This window comes from Sorex araneus, chromosome 4 (genome assembly GCF_027595985.1).
Source record: "Sorex araneus isolate mSorAra2 chromosome 4, mSorAra2.pri, whole genome shotgun sequence".
Classification (NCBI taxonomy): domain Eukaryota; kingdom Metazoa; phylum Chordata; class Mammalia; order Eulipotyphla; family Soricidae; genus Sorex; species Sorex araneus.
In genome coordinates, this window is record NC_073305.1 from 44,837,983 (window position 1) to 44,861,092 (window position 23,110).

Consider the following 23,110-nt stretch of genomic DNA (forward strand, 5'->3'; position numbering starts at 1 on the left):
TTGTGTTCAAGACAAACTTGGCTACACCCCAAAGGAGCAAAGATGTTTGAGGCCAGTACCTAAGAGTGGGGGTGAGCAGGAACCAAGCAGGCCCCTCTAAAACTAATCAAAGTCAGCCCCAGCTCCTTGGATGGGAGGTATTCTTTTGGGATCCCCATGGGGTTAGAAGAGGCAAGTAGTGATCCATCACCCACTGCCCCTCAAATTAAAACATGATAAACTCAGAAAGTTTTACCTTCAAAAGCCACCACGCTACCTCCTGAGAAACATATTCTATGCGGTCATCTTCACACCAGCACCCATTTCCTTCTCATGACCAAGGGTGGCTCAGTCAACACTGATTTGATACTCCTCGAGTCATAAAATGACTATTTTAAAAAAATTAAAGTAAAAGCTATCCGAGTATCAGAAGGAAGACATTCAGTGTATGCTCCCCTCTTCCCAGCTCAGCCACCTCTGTTCTCTCCTCAGATACCTGCACTGACCTGAGGATGGCCTGTGGAAGCTGCCTGAAGTGCTCTCATGACTGTGACCCCTACACCAGCATCATAAAGAACTGGAGCAAGGGAGGGCAGGAACAACCCTAATGGATATCAATGGCCTTTGAGGTAGGTCTGGGAGATTTAGCTTATGCCCTATAGCCACGTCTGAGTTGGGGGGCCTGCTTCCACCATATCTCAGTTCTTGGCTTTAAATAGCAGCAGCCCCAGTACCGCAGTACCTCCTGGGGGTGACAGAGCACTCTTAACTCTGTCCCACATCTCTCAAGTTTGCCTCTTCACCCCCATTTCCTTCTCTTTCTTTTTAAAAAAAATTAAAAGCAGAGGTAGTCCCCGGGATGCTAAAACCCTACCTAGAATTGGCAGTATTTTGACTTAAAGGAGTTAAGTAAGTCTCCAGGAGTTAAAAAAATAAAAATAAAATAAAGTGATTGATGTAGTTGAATAAATTAAAGACACAGGTGACCCTACAAAGCTCTTCCCTTCCCAGGCTGTCTTTGGTATTTGGCAAGCAGTGTTTCCATTGTTACTTCTCTCCAATCCCACTCTTCTTCCTGGCCCTCCTGAATGAAGTCCCGTGACTGCTAGGGAAGTTCCTCCCACTGTGGGCGATGAAGAGTCAGAACATCTTGCTCTGTGCTGTGGCGAGTGACAGCCTTGGCACAGTGCTGATGGCAGGAGAGGACGGCTCAGGGACAGAGAGATGCAGCCAGCGGGTACTCAGGGCTCCAACTTTGGGAGTGTGGCAAGTAGGTTTAAAGTGTGGAAGCCCTAGGCCTTTTTTCCAAGTGTAAACAGCTGGTCTCTTTGTCAAACTTCTCTGCAGCAAAGAGGAGAAGAGGAGGATGATGGAGGGAGGCTTCTGCTCCTGGGCACCGCCGTCTTCAGAGCTTCTTCAGACGACTGTACATCTCCCTTTTGCTCTTTTCCCCCGCCCAGGTCCGGCTTTTAGTGCGGAATTTCTTGAGGTCTTCTTTAAAGTCCTCGTGGTGCATTGGCCGGTAGCTGGGGGGCTCACAGTGAGACTAGAAGACAAGAGGAAGGATGAGGCCAGAAGCTAAGTACCAGACGCAGACTACTCTGGGAGCAACAGTGCAAACCTAAACAGGCCCAAGCACCCTGGAGGACAGAGAAGACTCCTGGCAAGAAACAGCTAGGATCCAACCTCCAGCCCAAGTAAGCAGAGGACCGTGCTTGCCAGAGACCCCCATCTTACCGGGCATTTCAGGAAGAACTCTTTGTAACCGCCCTTTAGGACATACAGCTCAGGGTAATGGAGTTTGGGGTATTCGTTACCAAGGCGGTCTCTCTCTCTCACGTATCGACACCTATATAGGAGTAAAGCAGTGTTAGTTCCTCTATCCTGAGAAACATGGGAATAACATAGTGAAAGCGGTTGTTGGGGCTAAGCGTTCTTCACACATCTTCCTGATTCAGAATCAATCTGGGTTAATTTAAGTTCCTGGCTGTGTTTTCACCCACTGTGGTGTTGGGGATCAAACTCCATATTCAGGGCAAAAGCTATACCACAGAGTCACAGACCGAGTCCACCTGCACAACTGAGCTTTAAGAGTGCTCACAGGCTATCTTCTATTAAAGGTAGTGAGGAGGCCCCTGACCACCTGTTTTCGTTTTGGGGTGTATGTGGCAACGTTCAGGGAACAGCTGCACAATCCCCCTTGTCTCTCAGTCCTCTCAGACACCATCTGCCTCTCAGTCCTGGAGATGGCTCTGCCCCAGCTCTCACCCTCACCTAATGAAGAGGGTTTCTTTCTTCCTGAAGCTTTCAAGTAGACCTTGTGCTCCTGCCTCAAGACACTGACTTGCAGCCTCTGCCTGGAGGAACACCAAAATGTTCTCCTGAATAGTCTCACCTGTGGGTGGCTCCTTACAGCCCACACACTGCCATCAAAGCTAATCTATAATTTGTCACTTGTCACCATGCAGGTGCCCCTACCTTGGGTCTTGTTTTACACTGAAGCACTTTCTTACTGCAGTTTACTTACTATTGGTCTGCCTCCTGACCACTCTGGAATATTAGCTCCAAATGTAAATTGAGGATCGTGAGTATTTGGTTCCCTACTGTTCTCAAGAGACCACTAGAGATATCTGATACAACAGTATCTGGCATTGAAGAGGTAAAGTGAAGAACAAATACTTCTGATTTTGAATGATTAGGTTTGGTTCAAACTTCATCTCTTCCTGTGGTCAGTCTCAAACTCCTCATCCTCTGGAGATAAAGGCTGCAGGACTTGGGACTGAACCCAGATTAGTCATGAGCAAGGCAAGCATCCTGCTTGCTCTCCTACGGGCCCCATTTGCCTCTTTCTCAATACAAACCACAACCATGTCTCTCCTGTATTCTGTACTTCCCTGTATTCTGGTCCTTGCTGTCCCCCCATCACCACACCTTTGACTAAAGACTATCACATTTCAAGCTTGCAGACTAGAGAAGCCAGAAAGTTATCAGCACCTTTTAACTCTGCTCAAGAAAGCCATTTATGAGATCAGGTGACTGCTAAATAAATAGGAATCTGAGGTAACATCTATCACATATGCTTTGTACCTTTACAAAACTATTTTTACATATGTAGGTTAAGGCATGAAAATGCCTTGTGATAGGCAAAGAATGTGAGAGGAAGCCAAATATGTTAAAGTATGCTCCAGGCTAAAGTCATACACCATCAGGTTCTATAAAAGCCCAAAGGCTTTTTATGCCCAGAGTCCAGTTTTTTTATGCCAACACTCACATGCGAGGGCCTCGTTCAGAAGAAAACTCGCAGTGGAACACAACGATGACACGCTTGCCATCAGTTGGTGTGATGGGCTTCTTAAGCAAAAAGTCTTCAACCTCTTCTTCCATGTGCAAGTTTACTGCACCCTGTAAAGGCACCAGAAACTTTAGTGACCTGCATGCCTGTGCATGACTGACACTACATTCGTGATTCTGTGGTAGTGATCTTTAAAGAGGTGACTCAAATTTTCTTCCGACTATTGTGTACTCTTGAGTGGGATCTGGGAACTTGGGACTTCTAAAAGCCATAAGGTATCAGCAAAGACTAGCGTGTATTTAACAGAGCCTTTACCATTACTTCAGTGCTTCCATTGATTAAAAAGTTGATATATAAAATGGAACCACCAGGGGCTGGAGCAATAGCAAAGCGGGCAGGGCGTTTGCCTTGCACGCAGCTGACCCGGGTTTGATCCCCAGCATCCCATATGGTTCCCTGAGCACCACCAGGAGTGACCCCTGTGCATCGCTGGGAGTGGCCCAGAAAGAAAAAAAAAAAAAAAAAAAGGAACCACCAGCTAATTCCCCATGACATGACATGGAGCAATAGCACAGCAAGTAGGGCATTTGCCTTGCACGTAGCCAACGCGGGTTAGATTCCCAGCATCCCATTTGGTCCCTGAGCACTGTCAGGGGTAATCCTGAGTGCAGTCACGAGTAACCCCTGTGCATTGCCGGGTGTGACCCAAAAAAAAAAAAAAAAAAAGAAATATCATAAAGGTTAGAGACCAGAGAGCTTGCTGCTGATGATGGCATGAGGGACAGAAGAGGAAGCACTCAATAGACAATGTGGTGTAGTGTAAACCAGAGAACTTCCAGTGAGTGTACCAGGGTCAAATGCTTTTTATACTGGAGTGGGGGGAAGGGGATATTTAAAAGACATCTGGTAGCGCTCAGGGGCTACTCCTAGGGTGATGGGGATCAAGTCAGGGTCAGCTACATTCGAAGAAAGCACCTTAGCCCCATAAAGTCCCTCCAGCCTTCTACTTTCTCTGTGAATAGTTCACAAAGCACGTGAGCTAGTGAAAGCAATCACTATATCACATTTGGAAAATCAGATGCTGTTTAAGTTGCTTCTGTGTCAGCCATAAGAGAACTCACCAGGAAGCCTCAGAAACCCATACCTTGATGTGGCCTCCCTCATATTCATATGGGTAGCGGCAGTCAATGATAACAAACTCTTTAATGAGGTTGGCAAACTTGCCATTCAAAACAGATGCCACCTGTGGAGAGAAAGCCATGGAAAATCAATGTTGGCAGCCAGGAATAACTAGAATCCATGTGTAGTTGGCTCTAAAAGGATTACTTACAATTTCTGGAGAGATATATTTTAAATCTTGATGCTTCCCAGCAACTGTACGAAAGAGATAACCCTTTAAAAAAAAAAAAAAGGGGGGCTAATTGAAAATGCCCAAATCCAATTTATACATTGCTTGCTTTCTTTGCTTTCTTGCTGGTTAAGAGGCAACTTTTCTAATATCATACGCTAGGCAATTCATTTATTCATAACTAAAATCTGAAGGCATATATCTTCATTTTTAATTGTCAGAAATGAGCACATTATCTGCCAGTCAGCTAGATATGAATACAGAAACCTCAAGATAACTTTTTACTTCTTTTAAAAACACTGTGCTGTGGCACATGGGGTTCATGCCTACATGATGGTCCTCTGGAATTTCAGGGGGGCTTTCACCCTCAAATACATTTTCTCTGTACAATGAAGAAATTCAGTCTCAACTCCAAATATTCTAATTTTTTTTTTCCTTCTGGATGGAATGAGGGAGGAGGGAGGAAGAAAGGAAAGAAGTGACCCTAACTAAGACTCCAGGCCACATGGTAGCAGAGACAGATCGTCCCTTCCCGTCTCCCTACTGGCTTGGGGTCCTGGCTGTCATGCCCACGAACTGCCTCTGATCTCCATCCCGGTGCATTAATGGCCTTGAATCTAAGAGTCACAAATGAATCTCAAAATGGATTAGCTCCCTACAGAGATGGACTCCAATCATTCAGTTTTAGAATTCCAGAAGTGCATGGCCACTTTTTTTTTTTTCTTTTTTCTTTTTGGGTCACACCCGGCGATGCACAGGGGTTACCCATGGCTCTGCACTCAGGAATTACTCCTGGCGGTGCTCGGGGGACCATATGGGATGCTGGGGATAGAACCTGGGTCGGCCACGTGCAAGGCAAATGCCCTACCCGCTGTGCTATCGCTCCAGCCCCGCATGGCCACTTCTGCAGCCACGGAACCTCTCCTGATATTCATAATAAGCTATAGAAAATAAATTATCTAGCATCTGCCCCTGGCAGATGAATGGTAGTGGGAAAATTCAAAATAATGGTGGTGAGACTGGTGTTGAAATATTGAATATAATCAATTAATGTGAACAACCTTATTAAAAAAAAATAGTGACCCTAAGATGATCTTTTGATTCTACAGTACTTTCCACCCGCAGTATGTGGAAGGGAGGGCTGAGTGGGTGGGGGCACACACAGGAGTGTTCAAGGACTAATCCTGCTTAACTCAGAGCTTATTTGCTCTTTTTATTGTGGGGAATGGGTCAAACTTAGGCCTCCTACATGCAAAGCACCATTAAACTATGGGCTCAGGGTTGCATTACTATTGTGTCTCATGTCTGCAAGAAATGTTCTATCCTGTTGAGCAATATTCCCAGTCCCTACTTGCATCTGCTCTCAATTACCTTGGAAAAGTCTCCTATAAGGTCCCTTGGGTCATTATCCAAAATGTTCTCAATGGTTCCTTTTGGAGAATATGCCAAAGATAAAGACTGATGAAGACTCTGCAACAAAAACGAAAAATGAAGTCAGGATTCTGAACATGACTTTTGCAAACATTCATCTGGAATATGTTAAGGAGACTCAACTTTTGTTGTCTACACTTAGCAAATAGAAGTGAAAAAGGAGAGTTCTTTCTTAATTGAATTTGGAGTGAAATGAATATGGATTACTGAATAAATCTTTCTTTCAATTACTAAAAAAAAAATATTTTTTAGGTGTTGGGATAGAATCTAGCAACTCCAAAGTCATTATTTTGCTTTACCACTGAGCTACATCTATACTCCATTTATTATACATTTGGTTTGGGGCCACACACAGCTCAGGGGTGACTCCTGGGAACTTGAGGAGAGATATGTGATGATAGGAAAAAGTAACATGCAAGTCAAGAGCCTCAGCCCTTATACTACTTCTCTAGTCTCTTTGTTTTATGGTGGTGCCAGGACCAAACATGCAAGTGCTCTAATGTAGAGTCACATCCTGGGCTTCAATTCCAACTTTAAGGAAAGATTAAGGTAGGGGAAGGAGACATAGTTCAGTGAAACAAACACTTGCAGGGTTTGATTTCTGGCTCCACCAAATAAGACAGATCAAACCCCAAAACTAAAATTAACATTATTTTCACTGAAAGAATAAGAAGGGCCAGTGAAGATAACTCAGAGATTGGAGCATAGATTTTGGTCGCAGGATCCAATGTCTGATACCTGGCACTACATGTGCCCCTGAGCAACTTGAACAAGAGTAGCTTCTGAATACCAGTGGGTGGGGTCCAAAACACCAAGAGCGGGTAAAGAGATAGTACATCAGGTAAGAAACTTGTCTTGCATGCAGCCAACCTGGGTTTGGTTCCTGGCATCCCAAATGGTCCCTTGAGCCCACCAGAAGGGATCCCAGAAGTAAGACCTGAGCACTGCTGGGTGTGCTCACTCAAAAAACAAAACAAATCAAACAAACCCAAAACACAGACTGAGAGGGGTTAGAGAGATAGCACAGCAGTAGGGAGGACTTTGCACATAGCTAATTGATGAAAGAGGGACTAGTGGGTAGCTGTGGTGTGGATAGTAAAGGAGTGAGACACTTGCCTTGCACATGGCCAAGCCCAATTTGATCCAGGCACTACACTGTCCCTTGAGCACAACCAGAAGTGATTCTTGATTTAGGAATCAGCCCTGAGCACTGTGAGGTTTGGTTCAACGTAAAACAAAAAAGTATATGCTTTGCATGTAAGTAGCTCTGTCATGAGCCCTGGACGCACTAAGCTGGATGCGCACCAAAACAAAACTAAGCAGCTATAACCACAAACAAAGTGGAGTAATTAACAAGGATTTTAAAGCAAAGATTATAAAAATACTTCCATGAATAAAGAAAAACAAAATAAGTCTCAAAGATAATGTACAAGGTACAGAAAGAGAGGAGAATCTGGAGCACATAGTTTGCATGTTGTGATAGGGACCACACACAGAGTCTCACATTATTATGCACATGCTCTATCACTGAGCCTTATTCCGAGCCTCAAATGGAAAATTTAGGCAGGAAAACCCAACATCACTCTCCTCCAACAAAAGAAGGAACTTGCAAAACTAACCTCCTGAGGTTTCTCTGGACTACCAGCCTCTTCAGGCCTTGTCCCGGCCACACTCTTCCTCCGCTTTGGATTTCCAGGTGGAGATTCCTCTTGAGATCGTTCTGATCTCTTCAACATTGATCGGGCATTGGAGCTATATGTGGAAGGGGAGTCAAACTGCTTGCTTCGATTGCCCTTAGAGGGAAGAAAGAGGAAAGAGGAAAAGAGACCCACCTTTTACTAAATCTAATCACTTGAATACTTTGTACACAGCCAACCAGTTAGATTCCCATACCATATGCTCCTCTGAGCATCACAAATGTGGCTCCCCATCCCCAAGACCCCACCCAAAAGCCATCAACCCCTCTTATTTTGCTTTTGGGGTCACACCCGGCGATGCACAGGGATTACTCCTGACTCTACACTCAGGAATTACTCCTGGCAGCTCAGGGAACCAGATGGGATGCTGGGAATCGAACCCAGGTTGGCCGCATGCAAAGCAAATGCCCTACCCGCTGTGCTATCACTCCAGCCCCCAGGTCCTCAGCTTTTAACAGGTCTGAAAACTAACCATGAGCTCAAAGACAGAAACCAACATTTCAAGTCTCCAGCAATTCACAGTCTACGTTAATTTTCCGTGGAAAGGAAATTCCCACTGTGAAGGTCCTTAATGAGGGGGGCTGAGGTGATACAATGGTGATTCACAATGTTGAATCAATAGTGGCAATTTAAAAATTCAATTTAAAAAATGGACAGCCAGGGCATTTGCATGCACGCCATTTCCCAAATGTTCTCAACATATATTTTATGTCTTTCAAAAGAACCTGATTTGGGGGCTGGAGCAATAGCACCGCGGGTAGGGCATTTGCCTTGCACTCGGCCGACCCAGGTTCGATTCCCAGCATCCCATATGGTCCCCTGAGCACTGCCAGGAGTGATTCCTGAGTGCATGAGCCAGGAGTAACCCCTGTGCATCGCCGGGTGTGACCCCCCCCCCAAAAAAGAACCTGATTTATGTAACTATAACATTTGTTCCTGGGAGCTGGGAGATATGACTCACAATAGTAGGACACATGCTTCACAAGTATAAGAGTCTGGGTTCAATTCCCAGTACACTTATCTTGCACGCTAACCCAAATTCAGCCTCAGTACCACATATAGTCCCCTGAGCACACCAGAGTACAGAGCCAGGTGCCACCAGGTGCCACCCCTGAACACTTCTGGGTGTGGCCCAAAAAACTTGAAAGAAAAAAAATCTGAGAGTTACTATTATTTTTATTGGGGTGGAAGTGCTCAGGTGAATATATGTTGTGTCAGGATAAAATCAGGGTCAGTAAAAGCAAGTAACTATTAGTTTTTAAATGTTGCATTATATAAATGAGAATGATCTGAAATAAAATGATGAATTACTCTTCAATGAAGGTTTTCTGCCTTTTTTTTTTTAAACAAAATACATATTTATCGGGCTGGAGTGATAGCACCGCGGTAGGGCATTTGCCTTGCATGCAGCTGACCCAGGTTTGATTCCTCCGCCCCTCTCAGAGAGCCCGGCAAGCTACCGGTGGCGTATCCGATATGCCAAAAGCAGTAACAAGTCTCACAATGGAGACGTTACTGGTGCCCACTCGAGCAAATCGATGAGCAATGGGATGACAGTGATAGTGACATTGACATATTTATCAGTTTAGTCTCCTCCTCCTTTTAGTTATTCTCTAGTCCCTATTTTCTCATAACTGAGGATAAGGGGTCTCAGCCTCAGTATGTACTATATACTAGTAAACATTAACAAGTCAAAGGAAAGATTTATAGACCCAAAGCTTTAGTTTCGTCCACTATTCCAGGAGCTCAATTACTGAAGGTTTCTCTCCAGGCAACAGGACAACTTACAAGATTTGTAGTTCTTCTCATAACAAGAGGAGCTGTCCAGAGGCTTGCCATGCATGATGGGGTCTCATCATCATTCTACAGAGAAAAACAGGAATTTAAAGATCCAGTAAGTAGACAGGTTGGGAAGAAGGCTCAAAACTGCAGTGCATGTTGCAGTCCATGTTGGAGTTCCCCATTTTGATCTCCAGCAGTCTCTGATACCCTGAGAGCTGGTGAAATAGCTCCAAAGCACTTCTGGATATGCCTGCTCATACCCACTCAATTGAAGATTCAGTAAATGGCTAGGGTGTCTAGCTTGCTAGTCAATCATAGAAACTTCAAATTCTTATTGCCAAAAGCAATATTCAGCAGTGTGTCAGACTACAAAAAGGGATTGACCCTTGACAAGTACCACAGCAAGAAGATGTAACCTCTGGCAATATTCCCAATCCTAACTTGTGTGCCTCATTTAAATCTGTAACCCTTAGTTATGTGTGCAACTTACTTCCCAATTTTAAAGCCAGAAGAATCACGATTACCACTCAGGTATCTGAACACAGTTTAAATTAGTATTCCCTGACTATATGTGAGCTATCCTTAATCCCACTAGCTTTATATCAGGTGGCAAAAAACCTTCCACTATTCTTGTATTATGTTTCTTGCACAAAAATAGTCAGGAATTTTCTGGGTAAGGATCATAGCACTGTCTTAAGTCCCCATAGGATTTAATTGCATTAAAAACAGTCTTAGTGAAGTCTCACTAAGTGAGCACAAGCAGTTATGTTAAACAAAGATTGATCTTTTCAAACAAATTTCTGGGGGGATTAGTGGAATAGGAACATGTTAGTAAAATAGTAACACACTACCTTTAGATTCTCTCCTTCAAGAAGATCCATGAAGCCATCATCCTCATCTGATAAAGGGGCAGTCACAGGTGACTGTGGCATAAAAAAAGGACTAACATTCCCTGGTTCACTATCTCTTTCACTTGAGGAAAACTACAAGACAAAAAACATGACTTGTGAAATAATCAGGTTTGATTTCCAAGGATATGTCCACTAATTTTATGAGTAAAAATTCTGTAAGTAATAAAATTTTAGCAGCTAGTAAAGAAATAAATCCTAAAATCATAAAGGATTTGATATCCACACATAATCCTGAGAAGAGTCAGGCCTAAAAAGGATTAGCCTTCAGAGAACCCAGATTCAGTTTACCTTACGGGTATGCTTATAAAGACAAAGTTTATACTTTCACAGAATTATAATGGGTCAACAGGAACGAACACAAGAATTGATAGGATAATAATGAGGAAAGACAAAAAGGTATATGTCAATGGAGACAACAAAATGGCCCCTTAATTCTTTTAAATTATTAATTATGGTTTTGGGGCAACACCAAGCATTGCCCAGAGATTATTCCTGGCTCTACTAAGGAGTGACAACCAGTAGTGCTTGGGGAGCCATATGTGGTGTCAGGGATCAAGCTCAGCTTGGCTGTGTGCAAGGCAAGTGTACTACTAATGCTCCCGAGCTTTTTATTATTTTAGTGCTACACCTGGCTGTGCATAGAGGTTACTCCCACTCTGCTGAACTGGGGGGTGGGGTTCGTCACTCCTGGCAGTGCATGCAATGCAAGCCCTCAGCACAATGAAGGTAAGAGTGAAAGAAAACTTTTTTCCACACGAGACATTTTTCGTTTGGTTTTGGTACACACCTGGCTATGCTTGGGGGAACCAAATGTGGTGTTGAGGATCAAATTCAGGCTGGCTGTGTACAAGGGATGTGCTTATCTGTCACACTATCCTTTTGGCTCCACATGAAACTTTTTAATTTTTTTTTTGGGAGGGTGTTGTTTAGGGCTAGACTGATGACTGATGTGCTGAGATTTTACAGCAAATAAATAAATAAATAAATACAGTAATAAAAGACAGTAAATAAATAAAAAGGCAAATATTCTTGGCTCTGTGCTCAGGGATCACTCCTGACAGGCTCTGAGGAATGATATGGGGTGCTGGGAAATCAAACCTGGGTTGGCTGTGTGCTATTGCTCTGGCCCGGACATGAGACAACTTTTTTTTTTTTGCTTTTTGGGTCACATCCATCGATGCTCAGGGGTTACTCCTGGCTCTGCACTCAGGAATTACTCTTACAGTGCTCGGGGGGACCATATGGGATGCTGGGAATCGAACCCGGGTCGGCCACATGCAAGGCAAACGCCCTACCCACTGTGCTATCACTCCAAGCCCGACATGAGACAACTTTTAAGGAAGATTTTTTTAGAAGAATGACTTGGAATAACTTGGTATTCTTTACCTTTCCCCTCCCACCCTTGCTTTCATTTTTGGGCCAAACCCTGCAGTGTTCAGGGTTCACCCTTACCAGAACTCAGGGAATCATGAGGTGCCAGGGACCAAACCCAGGTGAGATGTGTAGAAGGCAAATGCCTTATTTGCTGTACTTTTCTCCTGCCCCAGTGCTAGGGATAAAGTAAATGCTGAGCTTCACATAGGTAAAACATATGTTTTACCAAGTCACTTCCCCAGCCCTAGGACTATTCTCCCTGTGCCCTAGGACTATTCTCTCAGAATCAACAAGATCAAATATTCCTTGCTCAAATCTAATATTCCAAAACTATCTCTTACTTTGCTCCTCAGATTCAGTAATCATACAAAAAAAAAATGACAGCTAGTTTCAAAAGACAAAGTTGAAGTAACAATAATAAGAACTACTGTGATCAAAGAGAATGCTGTAATTCTCTTCCCCTATGAAAGCCGTAGAACGTACCATCCAAGCTGGGACAGAGTTCTGTCTCTGTGTGAAGAGATCTTTACCCTCCTCAAATCCTTGAGAGTGTAGGCAGCCACGAGATGCAGGTCTTATTGGCTTCTTAAATTCAAAGGCTTCCTGCAAGACAGTATGGTCAAGACATCTTCCACTGTCCAGGAGAACTAGCTTAGGGGCCCAGCTGCATCTCAAGTAAGACAGCAAGGGAACAGGCTGCAGTGTACTGCCTCTGTGCTGCCTCCAATTAAGGTTTTACCCGTGTCTAATCTAATTGCATCACGGGATCCACAGAAATAAGAATTTCTAAGATCAAGCATTAATGTCTTGTGCAGCACTTTTTTCTCTCAAATCAAATACTATACTTCCTAAGACAAGGAGCACCTTACTAAAGTACACAAAACATTACACTTGTAGGCTAAATCAACATCTTTTGTTTTTTACTTTGGGGCCATATCCAGTGATGCTCAGGGGTTACTCCTGGCAGTGCACAGGGACCATACGGGCTACTGGGGTTCAAGCCCGGATTGGCTGAGTGCAAGACGAGTGCCCTACCCACTGTATCATCTCTCCACCCCTAAATCAACAACTTTCTAAACTCTATAAAGAAGTCATTTTAATATAACTACTTGTAAGTGGCAGTCAAAACTTTCATTCCAGGCTGGGGTGGTAACTCAGTGCCTTCATATAAGTCTTGCCCATATGAATTTGTGGGTTCAATTTCTGACACTGCAAAATACCACAAAACATACATACTATTCAGCTGTAAGACGAGGTCAGAGAAATAGTCCAAGGGATAAGGTACACCTTGCACATGACCCAGGCTCAATCCTTGGCACCATAGCTATCAAAGCACAGACCTGAGTGATCCCTGAGCTCAGAGCCAGAAATAATCCCTGAGTACAGCAGTGTATGAACCCCATTACCCCACCCCCAAATGATCTTGCCATTTGCTGCAATATAGATGAGACTGGAGGGTCTCATGCTAAGTGAAGTAAGTTAGAAGTAAAAGATATAGAGCTGGAGAGACAGTACTGGGTAGGATGCTTATCTTCCATATGGCCAATATGGGTTTCAATCCCTGATACCACATATGACCCTTGCAGGAGTGATCCCTGAGTACAGAGCCAGGGATAAACCCTGGGCACTGCCTGTTGTGGCCCCCTCCATCCCAAGAAAGTGAAAGATAAATATCATCTCACTCATATATGGAGTGTATAGAAATAAAGGTAGGGCCAGAGCAATAGTATAGCATTTAGGGCACTTTTTTTTTTGCATGTGGCTGATCTGGGTTTGATCCTTGGCATCCCATATGGTCCTCTGAGCACCATCAGGAGTAACTCCTGAGTGCAGAGCCAGCAGAAACTTCTGAGTATTGTCAGGGTGGTCCCAAAATAAAAACAAAAAAAGGATTAGACAATTCCCAATGGAAACAAATCCTGAGACATGATCAGGGAACTGTGAGAGGGGGGAGGAGGAAGAAGGGAACATAGGATAATGGAGAAGGGATCCTGAAATACCGGAGGGATTGGAAGTAGTAGCTGTATGAACCATGATACCCCATTAAAAAAAAAAAGAAAAAGAAAAACCTTTCATTTCAGAGCCAGAGAGGTAACTCAAGCAGTAGAGCACACACCTAACATGTGTAAGACCGTGGGCCAGACTCCTGCCCAACAACCCACCCATGCCAGAATTATAGGATATGACCTTGCTGGTCCTAGGTACTGCCTGGCTGGAGCATTAAACTTAAGTGTAGACCAGCAATACGTGTGGTCACTGCAGCATGACCCTGACTGGTCCCTGAGAAAACCATAAGGCTACTGAATTACTAGTTAAGAATCACTAGCTGAAGCCCAGGCTTCCTAAGTACCACATGTAACCCCCAACAAGAAAAACAGAAAAAACTACCTGCAGGCTGAAGAAATGGCACAGTGACTAAGGCGCTTGCCTTGCACAAGGGTATGCAGGGTTCAATCTCCCACTCCAAACTATCTCAATCACCGCCAGGAGTGACCCCTGAGCATAGCTGGCCCCAAAGCAAACCAACATGCCCCCAACTCTCTCTCCCCCCTACCAGTTTATTTTTTTGCTTTTTGGGTCACACCCAGCGATGCGCAGAGAACCATATGGGATACTGGGAATCGAACTGGATCAGCCATTTGCAAGGCAAACCCACTGTGCTATCGCTCCAGCCCTCAACTACCAGTTTAGATACATTATAAATCCCTGAGACTTGCTGGCCTCTTAAAAAAAAAAAAAAAAAAAAAAGCTTTCCCCCAAGGTCACACAACTCATCCCAAGGAGGCAAGACCCTTCCAGGAATACTATTCCCAGGTATTATCATAACACACCCTTGAGCTATGATCCGAGGGATATGGGAATGTGTCAATCCAGTAGAGCATAATCCAAGCACGTGCCAAGTTCTGAGTTAAATACCCCTCCTCCCCCAACCAGTCAACAACAAAAAGAACTACCATCTGAGTATCTTCTGTCAAGAACCATTAAAAATGATCTATAAACATCAACTCATTGAGTTCCCACAGTAGCCCTACTACATATTATTACTCCCAGTTTACAAAGAAATGACAAAATCTAGAAATTAGAAATCACAATCAAGGTCACATAAGTAAGCAGCATGATTCAGCCTTGGTTTCTCTGTAAGCCACAATTGTGGGCTTCATCTCTGTCCTGTCAATGCACAAATGTGATACTCACATTTTCCTTGTTCTCATCCTGGTCCATCAACTGAAAGACATGGTCAAGAGAATCAGAATGACTCCTCTTCAGTGCTGGGCTACACCCCAAGAACTTCTGCTACCAAAGTATTAAAAGAAAAGAATTAGGGTACATAAATGCAAATTCCATGGAAATTTAAGTTTTTAACAACAAAAAAATGGGAGTGGGAAGACTAGCTTTTTATACACTGTAGGAAGCAATCAGTAAATGTTGCTAGAGCTCCTTTTCCTGGAAAATAGAGCATTTTCCACTACACCTATCATCATTGCTTTACACCTATCATTACAATAGCTTCAGCCCTCTAAGAAGAGATTTAGGGTGCCAAATCAATCCAAAAGTAACATTTGCACAAAAAGAACAAAACTGATTGCTAGAGACGGAGGAAAAAACCCAAGAGGTAGTAACTTTTAAAGCTGATTTAGGGGGCTGGAGCGATAGCACAGCGGGTAGGGCGTTTGCCTTGCACGCGGCTGACCCGGGTTCGATCCCCGGCATCCCATATGGTCCCCCAGGCACTGCCAGGAGTAATTCCTGAGTGCAAAGCCAGGAGTAACCCCTGAGCATCGCTGGGTGTGACCCAAAAAGCAAAAAAAAAAAAGCTGATTTAGAATGCTTTTGAGACTAAGGAAAAAAATTTTACCTCTAAATAACCATATACTATTAAGGGTTAATTAGCAATCTAAAGGGATAAATATTCAGTGATATCTCAAAATAAACAAGGGAACTAACTTACAGGTAGGGAATTTATTCTCCTCATGGGATTTTCGAGGCTGCAATGAGATCAGAAGGTAAATAATGAGAATAAAGCAAGTAAAGCTTGTACACATTAAAATCGGCATCCTGTTTATGATTTAGGCAGGAGAAAAACATCCTGTATGATTTAGCCAGGAGAAAAATCTTTTAGACAATATGAAAGAAGACTTTTTTGTTTGGGATGCTGAGGGGGTTCCTACTATTTGGTGCTGGGGTACCATGTAGTGCTAGATCTAGAATCCAGGACTCCCACATGCAGTGCATGCAATAAGCTCACTGACTCAGTCCAAGAACAATTTCATTTCTGTACTTTTGAGTGACACCTAATGGTGCTTGGGAGCTATTCCTGACTGTGCTGGAGGTTACCTCCAGTGGTGCTTTAGGAATATGTGATGCTGATGGAGATTAAACCGGAGCCTTCGCTTGCAAAACACGTGCTCAGCTTGTGCTATCTCTGGCCTACGAGATTTTTTTTTTAAAAAAGGGATATTCACTTGTTTGGGATGCTGAGAGTATATTCTGGCAGATGCCGAATGGATAGTACATATGAGGGAATGGTAGGAGGGAAGTAGGAATACACTGGTCAAAGCACCAGGTCTTACGTGTACTTAAGGCAGTCCAGGAATTACTCCTGGCAGTGCTCAGGGGACCATATGGGATGCTGGGAGTTGAACCGGGATTTGGCCGAGTTCAAGGCAAACGCACTACATGCTGTACTATTGCTCCAGCCCCTGTCTCATTCTTTTTAAAGTTGCCTTCTAACCCTCAAAAATACTCAAATGAGCTAAGGAAAGAGCTCAAACGGTTATGAACATGCTTTGCATGCAGGAGGTCTGAGTTTGATCTAGGCACTGCATGGTCTCCTGAGCACCACAGGATTAGCTTCTGAGCACTGCCTTGTGTCACCCCAAAACAAAAGAAAGAAAATTTAATTTTTATTTATGACAGCTAAGTTTTTATATCCAGTCTTTCATCTATTAGCTAAGGATTAAGCGGAATCAAATCAAATATTGTACAGGCAGAAGACTCCTTCCCCCCCACTGGATTGGAGTTTTTGCACCTTGAGGGAAATGGTCTGTGAGAACTGAAGGCTGCCTTGGCTCTAAGGATGCAATGTGCTCTTGAGGGCTGTGGGGATTATGCACTGCATAAGCATGCAAAGGACATTACGCTAACAGGAGAACCATATGCAAAAAGGTTGTATTGTACATAATCATTCATTTCAGCAATTCTTGAATCTCATAATAATCTTTAATCTAGACTGCATTCTATCTGCATAGATGAACTAAAATCATTAAATAAATTCACATGCACTCATTACTGGCTATAACATTATTGGATTTTTTTTGGGGGGTGGTGGTGGTTCACACCCTGCAATACTCAGGGGTTACTCCTAGCTTTGCACTCAGAAACCCACTGCACTATTGCTCCAGTCTTTTAGCTTTAGCAGTAACATTAGGATGAATAAAATAATTGTACTAATAATTTATATGGGGCTAGAAATATAGTACAGTGGATTAGTGCAGACCTAGGTTTGATCCCCAGTGTTCCATATAGTCACCTTAGCACTGGGCCAGTAGTAACTCCTGAGTGCAAAGCCAGGAGAAATCCCTGAGCAACACTGGGTGTTAAACAAAATAAAAAAATATATATATGCATAAAAATAGGATATACATATGCATGTGCCTTTTTATGAAAATTAACAATTTTTTTTGGGGGGGGGCTGGAGAGATAGTGCAGCAGGTAGGGTGCTTGCCTTGCATGTAGCCAACCTGGGTTTGATGACAGGTGTCCCTTATGTTCCCCCGTGAATTACTCCTCACAGCCAGGAGTAATTCCTGAGTGCGGTGCACAGTCAGAAGTACAGTCTGAGCATCACCAGGTTTGGCCCATAAAAACAAAAGAAAAAAATTGAAAGCATTGAAAGCAGTGAATACGTACTTTTCTTTGCTGTCCAAAGGTCCAGGAGAATCCAGACAAAAGCCTGTGAGAAATTAAAAAACAAAAAAACCCCCCTCAAGATAAAGCATATTTACATAATTGTTATTACCATAAAGAGGCCAGAATCAGAGACAGAATACAGTGGGCCTGCAGCTGAACCCAAGCACCATACATATGGTACCCCATGACTGTAGGAGTGATCCCTGAGCATAGAGCCAGGGGACCATATAGGATGCTGGGGATTGAATCTGGGTCAGCCACGTGCAAGACAAATGGCCTACCCACTGTACTGTTGTTCCAGCCCCTAGTTATTTGTTTATAAAAGGGGTACTCTTGAGGGGACCGTGTGGTGCTGGGGATCAACCAGGGAGCTGAAACAACAGTACGCAAGGTAGGCCACTTGCCTTGCTCATGGCTGACCAAGATTCAATCCCTGGCATCCCAGATGATCTCCTGAGTCTGCCGGGAGTGATTCCTGAGTGTAGAGCCAAGAGTAAGCCCTGAGTACCACAGAGTATGGCCCCAAAACAAACAAAATAAATAAGAACAACCAGGCAAGAGAGATAGCACTGGAGTCAAGGCACTTGCCTTGTATGTGGCTGACCTGGCTAGTACCTATGGTCTCATAAGGACTCACAGGAGTGATCTCTGAGCAGGGCCAGAGCAAGCCCTAAGCACAGCTGAGTGCAGTCCAAAAACAAAACAAAACAAAAATTCTTAAATGTACATGTCTTTTCAGGGATGTTTGAGAATTCAACCACAGACAAAAAAAAAAGTAAAGGTTTTAAAAATACTTTTTGTGGGGCTGGAGCGATAACATAGCAGATAGGGCATTTATTTGCCTTGCATGCGGCCGACCCAGGTTCAATTCCCAGCATCCCATATGGTCCCTTCCAAGCACCGCCAGTAGTAATTCCTGAGTGCATGAGCCAGAAGTAACCCCTGTGCATTTCCGGGTGTGACCCAAAAAGAAAAAAACTTTTTTTTTTTTTTTGGCGGGGGGACACACTCAGTGATGTTACTCTAGCTCTGTGCTCCGAGAAACATGCTGCCCCTCTGGAATAGTTTTAATTTCAAATGTTTTATCAGAACATTTGCTTTATTTGGGGTTTTAGAAGACACTGCTAAACATGACCCAGACCCAGTAATGCCTGTCTAGGGGGAAAGAGACATTGTACAGCGGGTAAGTCACTTGCCTTGTACCTGGCCTATTAGAGATTGATCTTGGACACCCTGAACCCCACCAGATGTGATCCCTGAACACAGAATCATGAGCAAACCCTGAGCACCACTTGATGTGGCCCCCAAACCAAAAACAACAAATTGTCTAGAATACATTCTTCCTCCAGGTCTATATAAGCCTATAAACTGGAAATATTAGCTCCTCACTGAGAGCACCATGTGCCATGCAACACAAATGAGGATCCCACATTTGGAAAATGAGAATGAAAAGTCTACATTTTAAGACCTGCTTTTATTTCCTGGAACTTATGCCCAGGATCTCTTATTTATACTAATACAGATAAATCCAGCAGTGGGACTGGAGCACCTTGCATGCGGCCGACCCAGGTTCAATTCCCAGCATCCCATATGGTCCCCCTGAGTACTGCCAGGAGTAACCCCTGCATCACCAGGTGTGACCCAAAAAGAAAAAAAAAATCCAGCAGTAATACGAATTAGAATAAAATGCACTGGCACATTTCATCCCCAGCAGGCTCACTGCAATAATTTCATTATGCTTTCAATAATCAATCCTACATTTAACTACTAAGATTTTTTTTTTAGACTGCCATTTAATAGATGACTAAGCAACAATATGGTTCAGAGGTAGGGAACTTGCCTTGCATGTGAGAAGCCCTGGGTTTGAAAAAGTGATACTGTTCACTTTACTACCCTATTCATCCCCAAGACCAAGTACACAACCTCCTTGCAGACACTTGGTACATTTTATCTCTGCCGACAAACTAGCACAGTGAGTCCTTTGCAGTTCTTGTTTTTTGTGTTGTTTTGAGCCTAAGGATTTACCCCGGATTCTATGCTCAAGTAATCACTCTTGCCAGGGCCTTGCTGCATGTATTCTACTGTGCTATTTCTCTAGCCCTTCTCTGTACAGTTTCTTTTTTATGGGAGGCGAGTGGCACAGCTAGTAGTGCTCAGGGCTTAGTTCTGGCTCTACACTTAAGAGATCATTCCTAGCAGGGTTTGAGAACCATATAGGGTGTTAGGGATCAAATTCAGGTATGGCTGAAAGTCAAGTGCCTTACATTAGTTTTTTATGCCTAACATAATTTCCCAGGCCCATCTTGGCATAGTTCTAAAGGATGTTGGTCATTTAACACCGAAGTTTCTCTGTATCCTTCTTCCAGCACTCAACAAGCTAAGTCCCTAGATGATATCACAAGTTTCAGCAAATTCCAAGTATTGCTTCCCACACAACAGACACTTAGGAATATTTAAGACAAATCCTGATTCAATCCCAGGCACAGTATACCAGGAGTGCCCAAAATTGTTTTAATGAAAGAAAAAAGAAAAAAAGTCAGAGCACAACAGAGCACAGCAGGTAGGGTGTTTGCCTTGCACGTGGCCAACCCAGGTTTTATCCCCGGCATTCCATATGGTCCTCTGAGCAATGTTAGGAGTAATTCCTGAGTGCAGAGCCATGAGTAATCCCTGAGCACTGCCAGGTATGACCCAAAAAAACAAAAGAAAAAGAGGAAGCCAGAGCCACAGTACAGCCGGTAGGGTGCTTGTCCTGTGAACAGCTGGCCCGGGTTCAATTCCTGGCACACCATATGGTCCCATGAACCTGCCACAGCACACCCAGTTGCACTCCAGCCCCAAGGAAAAAAAAAAAAAACTAAAAAGGGACTGAAAGATTACCTGAATCGGTAGATTCTGAGGACCCCATTCTCTGAAGACTGCTGTTTCTCACCTCCGGTGGCTGTTCATGTTCACTGAAATTGAGAAATAATTGTTTCTATCACTAAAAGGTTACAGACACGGGGCCAAAGCAGTAAGTACAGTGGGTGCTTGCCCTGCACATGGCCGACCTGGATCCGATCCCTGGCACCCCAAATAGTCACCCAAGCCCACCTGAGCATAGGAAGTGTGGCCCAAAAGCCAAAAAGAAAAGGTTACAGAGAGGGGATGGGCTCTGAGGTTACTCTTAACTAGCAGTTAGGCTGCTGTCAGCCACCACAACTTCTAGGCCTTACCACAGACCACACACATTGTCTAGATCAGCAGTTAGCGCCTGAGAACGGGGCTGTGGCCGCTCTGGGTCACACACTGTAGGGGAGGAGGCGTTTTTCCCTGAAATGGGAGGATGTGCTCTAGACACCCACACAGGCCACGCTGCTGCTTTTCCATGCTTGGAAAGGTGCATGACATGTGCTTCCTCCGCCTCTCCAGAAACACCACGAGATGCATGTTTTGCTAGAAGGAAAAGTCAAGGGGGGGGGTCTCGGAATATGCAAAGCCTAGCAAAAATGCCCTGCTTTAGGGAAGCATGAGATGGACATCGGGAACGTGACCTGGGCAAAGGACCGCCACGATTATGCACAAACGCCAGGAAGGAAAACGCTACGGCCCTTTGTTGAGGAACAAAGCTCACAGGAAACTAAGATCCCATGAGGTGGTTCAGCCAAGGTTGGAAGCCAGTGCCTAGCAAGGTCTGCTTCCCCTCACCCCCCCAGCCCCCAAAAAAGGTTCGATTTCAAAGGGCTGGCTGAGGTAGGGGTAAGCCCGGAGGGGCAGCTCAGTTGGGGAGTCGGCCCGTCTCGGGGCTGAGGGGGAGCCTGGAGGATCGGAACGGCCTCTCCCGCCCAACATTCCGCCCGGGGGGAAGGGTGCACATGGCAGGGGCCCTGGGCGGCGGGGCCGCGGGCCAGCAGCTCTCCCCCTTCTCCCGGACAGATCCTCCCCCAGACGGCCGTCCCGGCGGCCGGCGCCCCGCTCATCGGCCCCTCACCTGCCCAGCCCCTGCAGCCGGTCCATGGTGACCGTCAGGTTGGTGACAGGCGACAGGCCCCCGGAGGCCGTCGCGCCGAACAGGGCCTTCACGACGGGCTGAGGCGCGGGAGGGGGGCTGCAGGCGAAGAGCAGGCGGCGGCGGTGCGGGGGCTCCGGGCCCAGTTCCATGGCGGCGCCCGGTCTCCCTGGGCTCTCGCTCCTTCTCCCTCCGCCTCCGCCGCGCCCGCCCCGCCCCGCTGGCACCGGCCTCGGCCGCGCGCCCCGCCACAGGCGCCCGCGGGTCAAACACAAACACGACCCCGCGGTTCAGGGCTGCCGCTGACGCCGGTACGCGGCGCGGACGGGTGGCGGTGCGGAGCCGGCAGGCGCCGGCCACATGCACGGGTACGTCCCTTCAGCCCGCGCGGCCAGCGGGCGGGCGGGCGCCGCAACCTCAAGATTAAATCTAAACAAACGCGGCAAGTCGAGAAAAGGAGAAGGGAGAGTCGCGAGGCGACGGCCCAGGATCACAGTCTTCGTCTTTTTTACTCTCTCTCTCCCTCTTCCCAGCCAGGGTCGCAGCAAAGAGGGCGACCTTCACCTCCTTCCTGGGCTGTCGCCGCCGAAGTGGCCTTTCGCGGTAAATAGCTGCTCACTGGGACCCGCCGCTGCCCCGCCCCCCTTTCCTAGTTGGCGCCAAACGGAATCCACCAATCAGTAAGCAACTTCTCCTCCTCGCTCCCGAATGGCAGCTACGCTAGACCAATGAGAGGCGGAGATGGAAAAAGCTCGCGCCACTCGGCTAGTTCACCCGCTCTCAGAAAGGGGCGGGGCCTCCGCCAGACCGGAGCTGGGGTCTAGAGGTCAATGAAAACTCCCGGCTGAACTTGCGAATCGCCGCTCGAGACCGAAAGGCTCCCTTAGCCCGTTGCATGCTGGGAAGCGTAGTTCCCCCGCGCGCGGCTAGTTTCCCCCGCCCTCCCCCACCCCGGACCCCCACCACATACCCTCTTATGGCTAAAGGCAGCATCGCCCTCCAGTCTGAGAGAACGTGGAGTCTGCAGAAGGCCGTCGGGGCCACTGGAAGTCAGGCAGGAAATAGTCCTGACTTACCTATAAACTAGTATTGTGGACCCTTGTCTTCCACCCTTCTCCCCTTGCATCCGGACCCCAGTTTATAATAAGGAAGGAAACGGAATGACCTAGAACTGGGCCCTGCCTGCTATTAGGATTTAGACCTATGATTCAGTCTAGGCTGTGGATGTCAGTATTCTGTTCACCTACCTTTTAGCTCTTACTCCATCTTCATTTCCTTCACTTCTACCCTTGCTTATCCCACTGGGAGCTCCCTGATAGTAATACGGTAAATATAGTAGTTAATGGTTGTGTAGTGCTTCTTTTTATTTGTTCATTTTTGTTTTGGGGCCACATATAC

General features: G+C 45.4%; 1 protein-coding gene across 4 annotated transcripts; it reads right to left on the reverse strand.

The window, feature by feature from the left end:
• Positions 1-601: 601 nt before the first annotated feature.
• On the reverse strand, positions 602-22,356 carry CDC25A (cell division cycle 25A). 4 transcript variants are annotated; one of them, XM_004615279.2, is made up of 15 exons: positions 21,695-22,356; positions 20,605-20,678; positions 17,725-17,767; positions 15,764-15,800; positions 15,010-15,105; positions 12,298-12,417; positions 10,381-10,512; positions 9,536-9,610; positions 7,670-7,843; positions 5,991-6,089; positions 4,602-4,664; positions 4,416-4,514; positions 3,251-3,381; positions 1,717-1,828; positions 602-1,525 (listed from the first exon to the last, which is right to left on the reverse strand). In XM_004615279.2, the coding sequence occupies exons 1-15, from the start codon at positions 21,862-21,864 to the stop codon at positions 1,385-1,387; spliced, it is 1,566 nt and encodes a 521-aa protein (XP_004615336.1). In that variant the 5' UTR covers positions 21,865-22,356; the 3' UTR covers positions 602-1,384. The 4 variants fall into 4 exon arrangements, with proteins under 4 accessions (XP_004615336.1, XP_004615335.1, XP_004615338.1 ...); XM_004615278.2 differs by having other exon boundaries at positions 15,010-15,108; XM_004615281.2 differs by lacking the exon at positions 12,298-12,417 and having other exon boundaries at positions 21,695-22,355.
• Between the last annotated feature and the right edge of the window lie 754 nt (positions 22,357-23,110).

Bases quoted from the DNA above. Each gene is read 5' to 3' on its own strand.
- CDC25A (XM_004615278.2), bottom strand. From the start codon at position 21,864: ATGGAACTGGGCCCGGAGCCCCCGCACCGCCGCCGCCTGCTCTTCGCC. The intron at 10,513-12,297 runs GTACGTTCTACG...TTTGTCTTGTAG, and splicing joins ACTCTGTCCCAGCTTGGATG to TTTTCCTCAAGTGAAAGAGA. The intron at 9,611-10,380 runs GTAGTGTGTTAC...TTTTCTCTGTAG, and splicing joins TTGAAGGAGAGAATCTAAAG to AATGATGATGAGACCCCATC.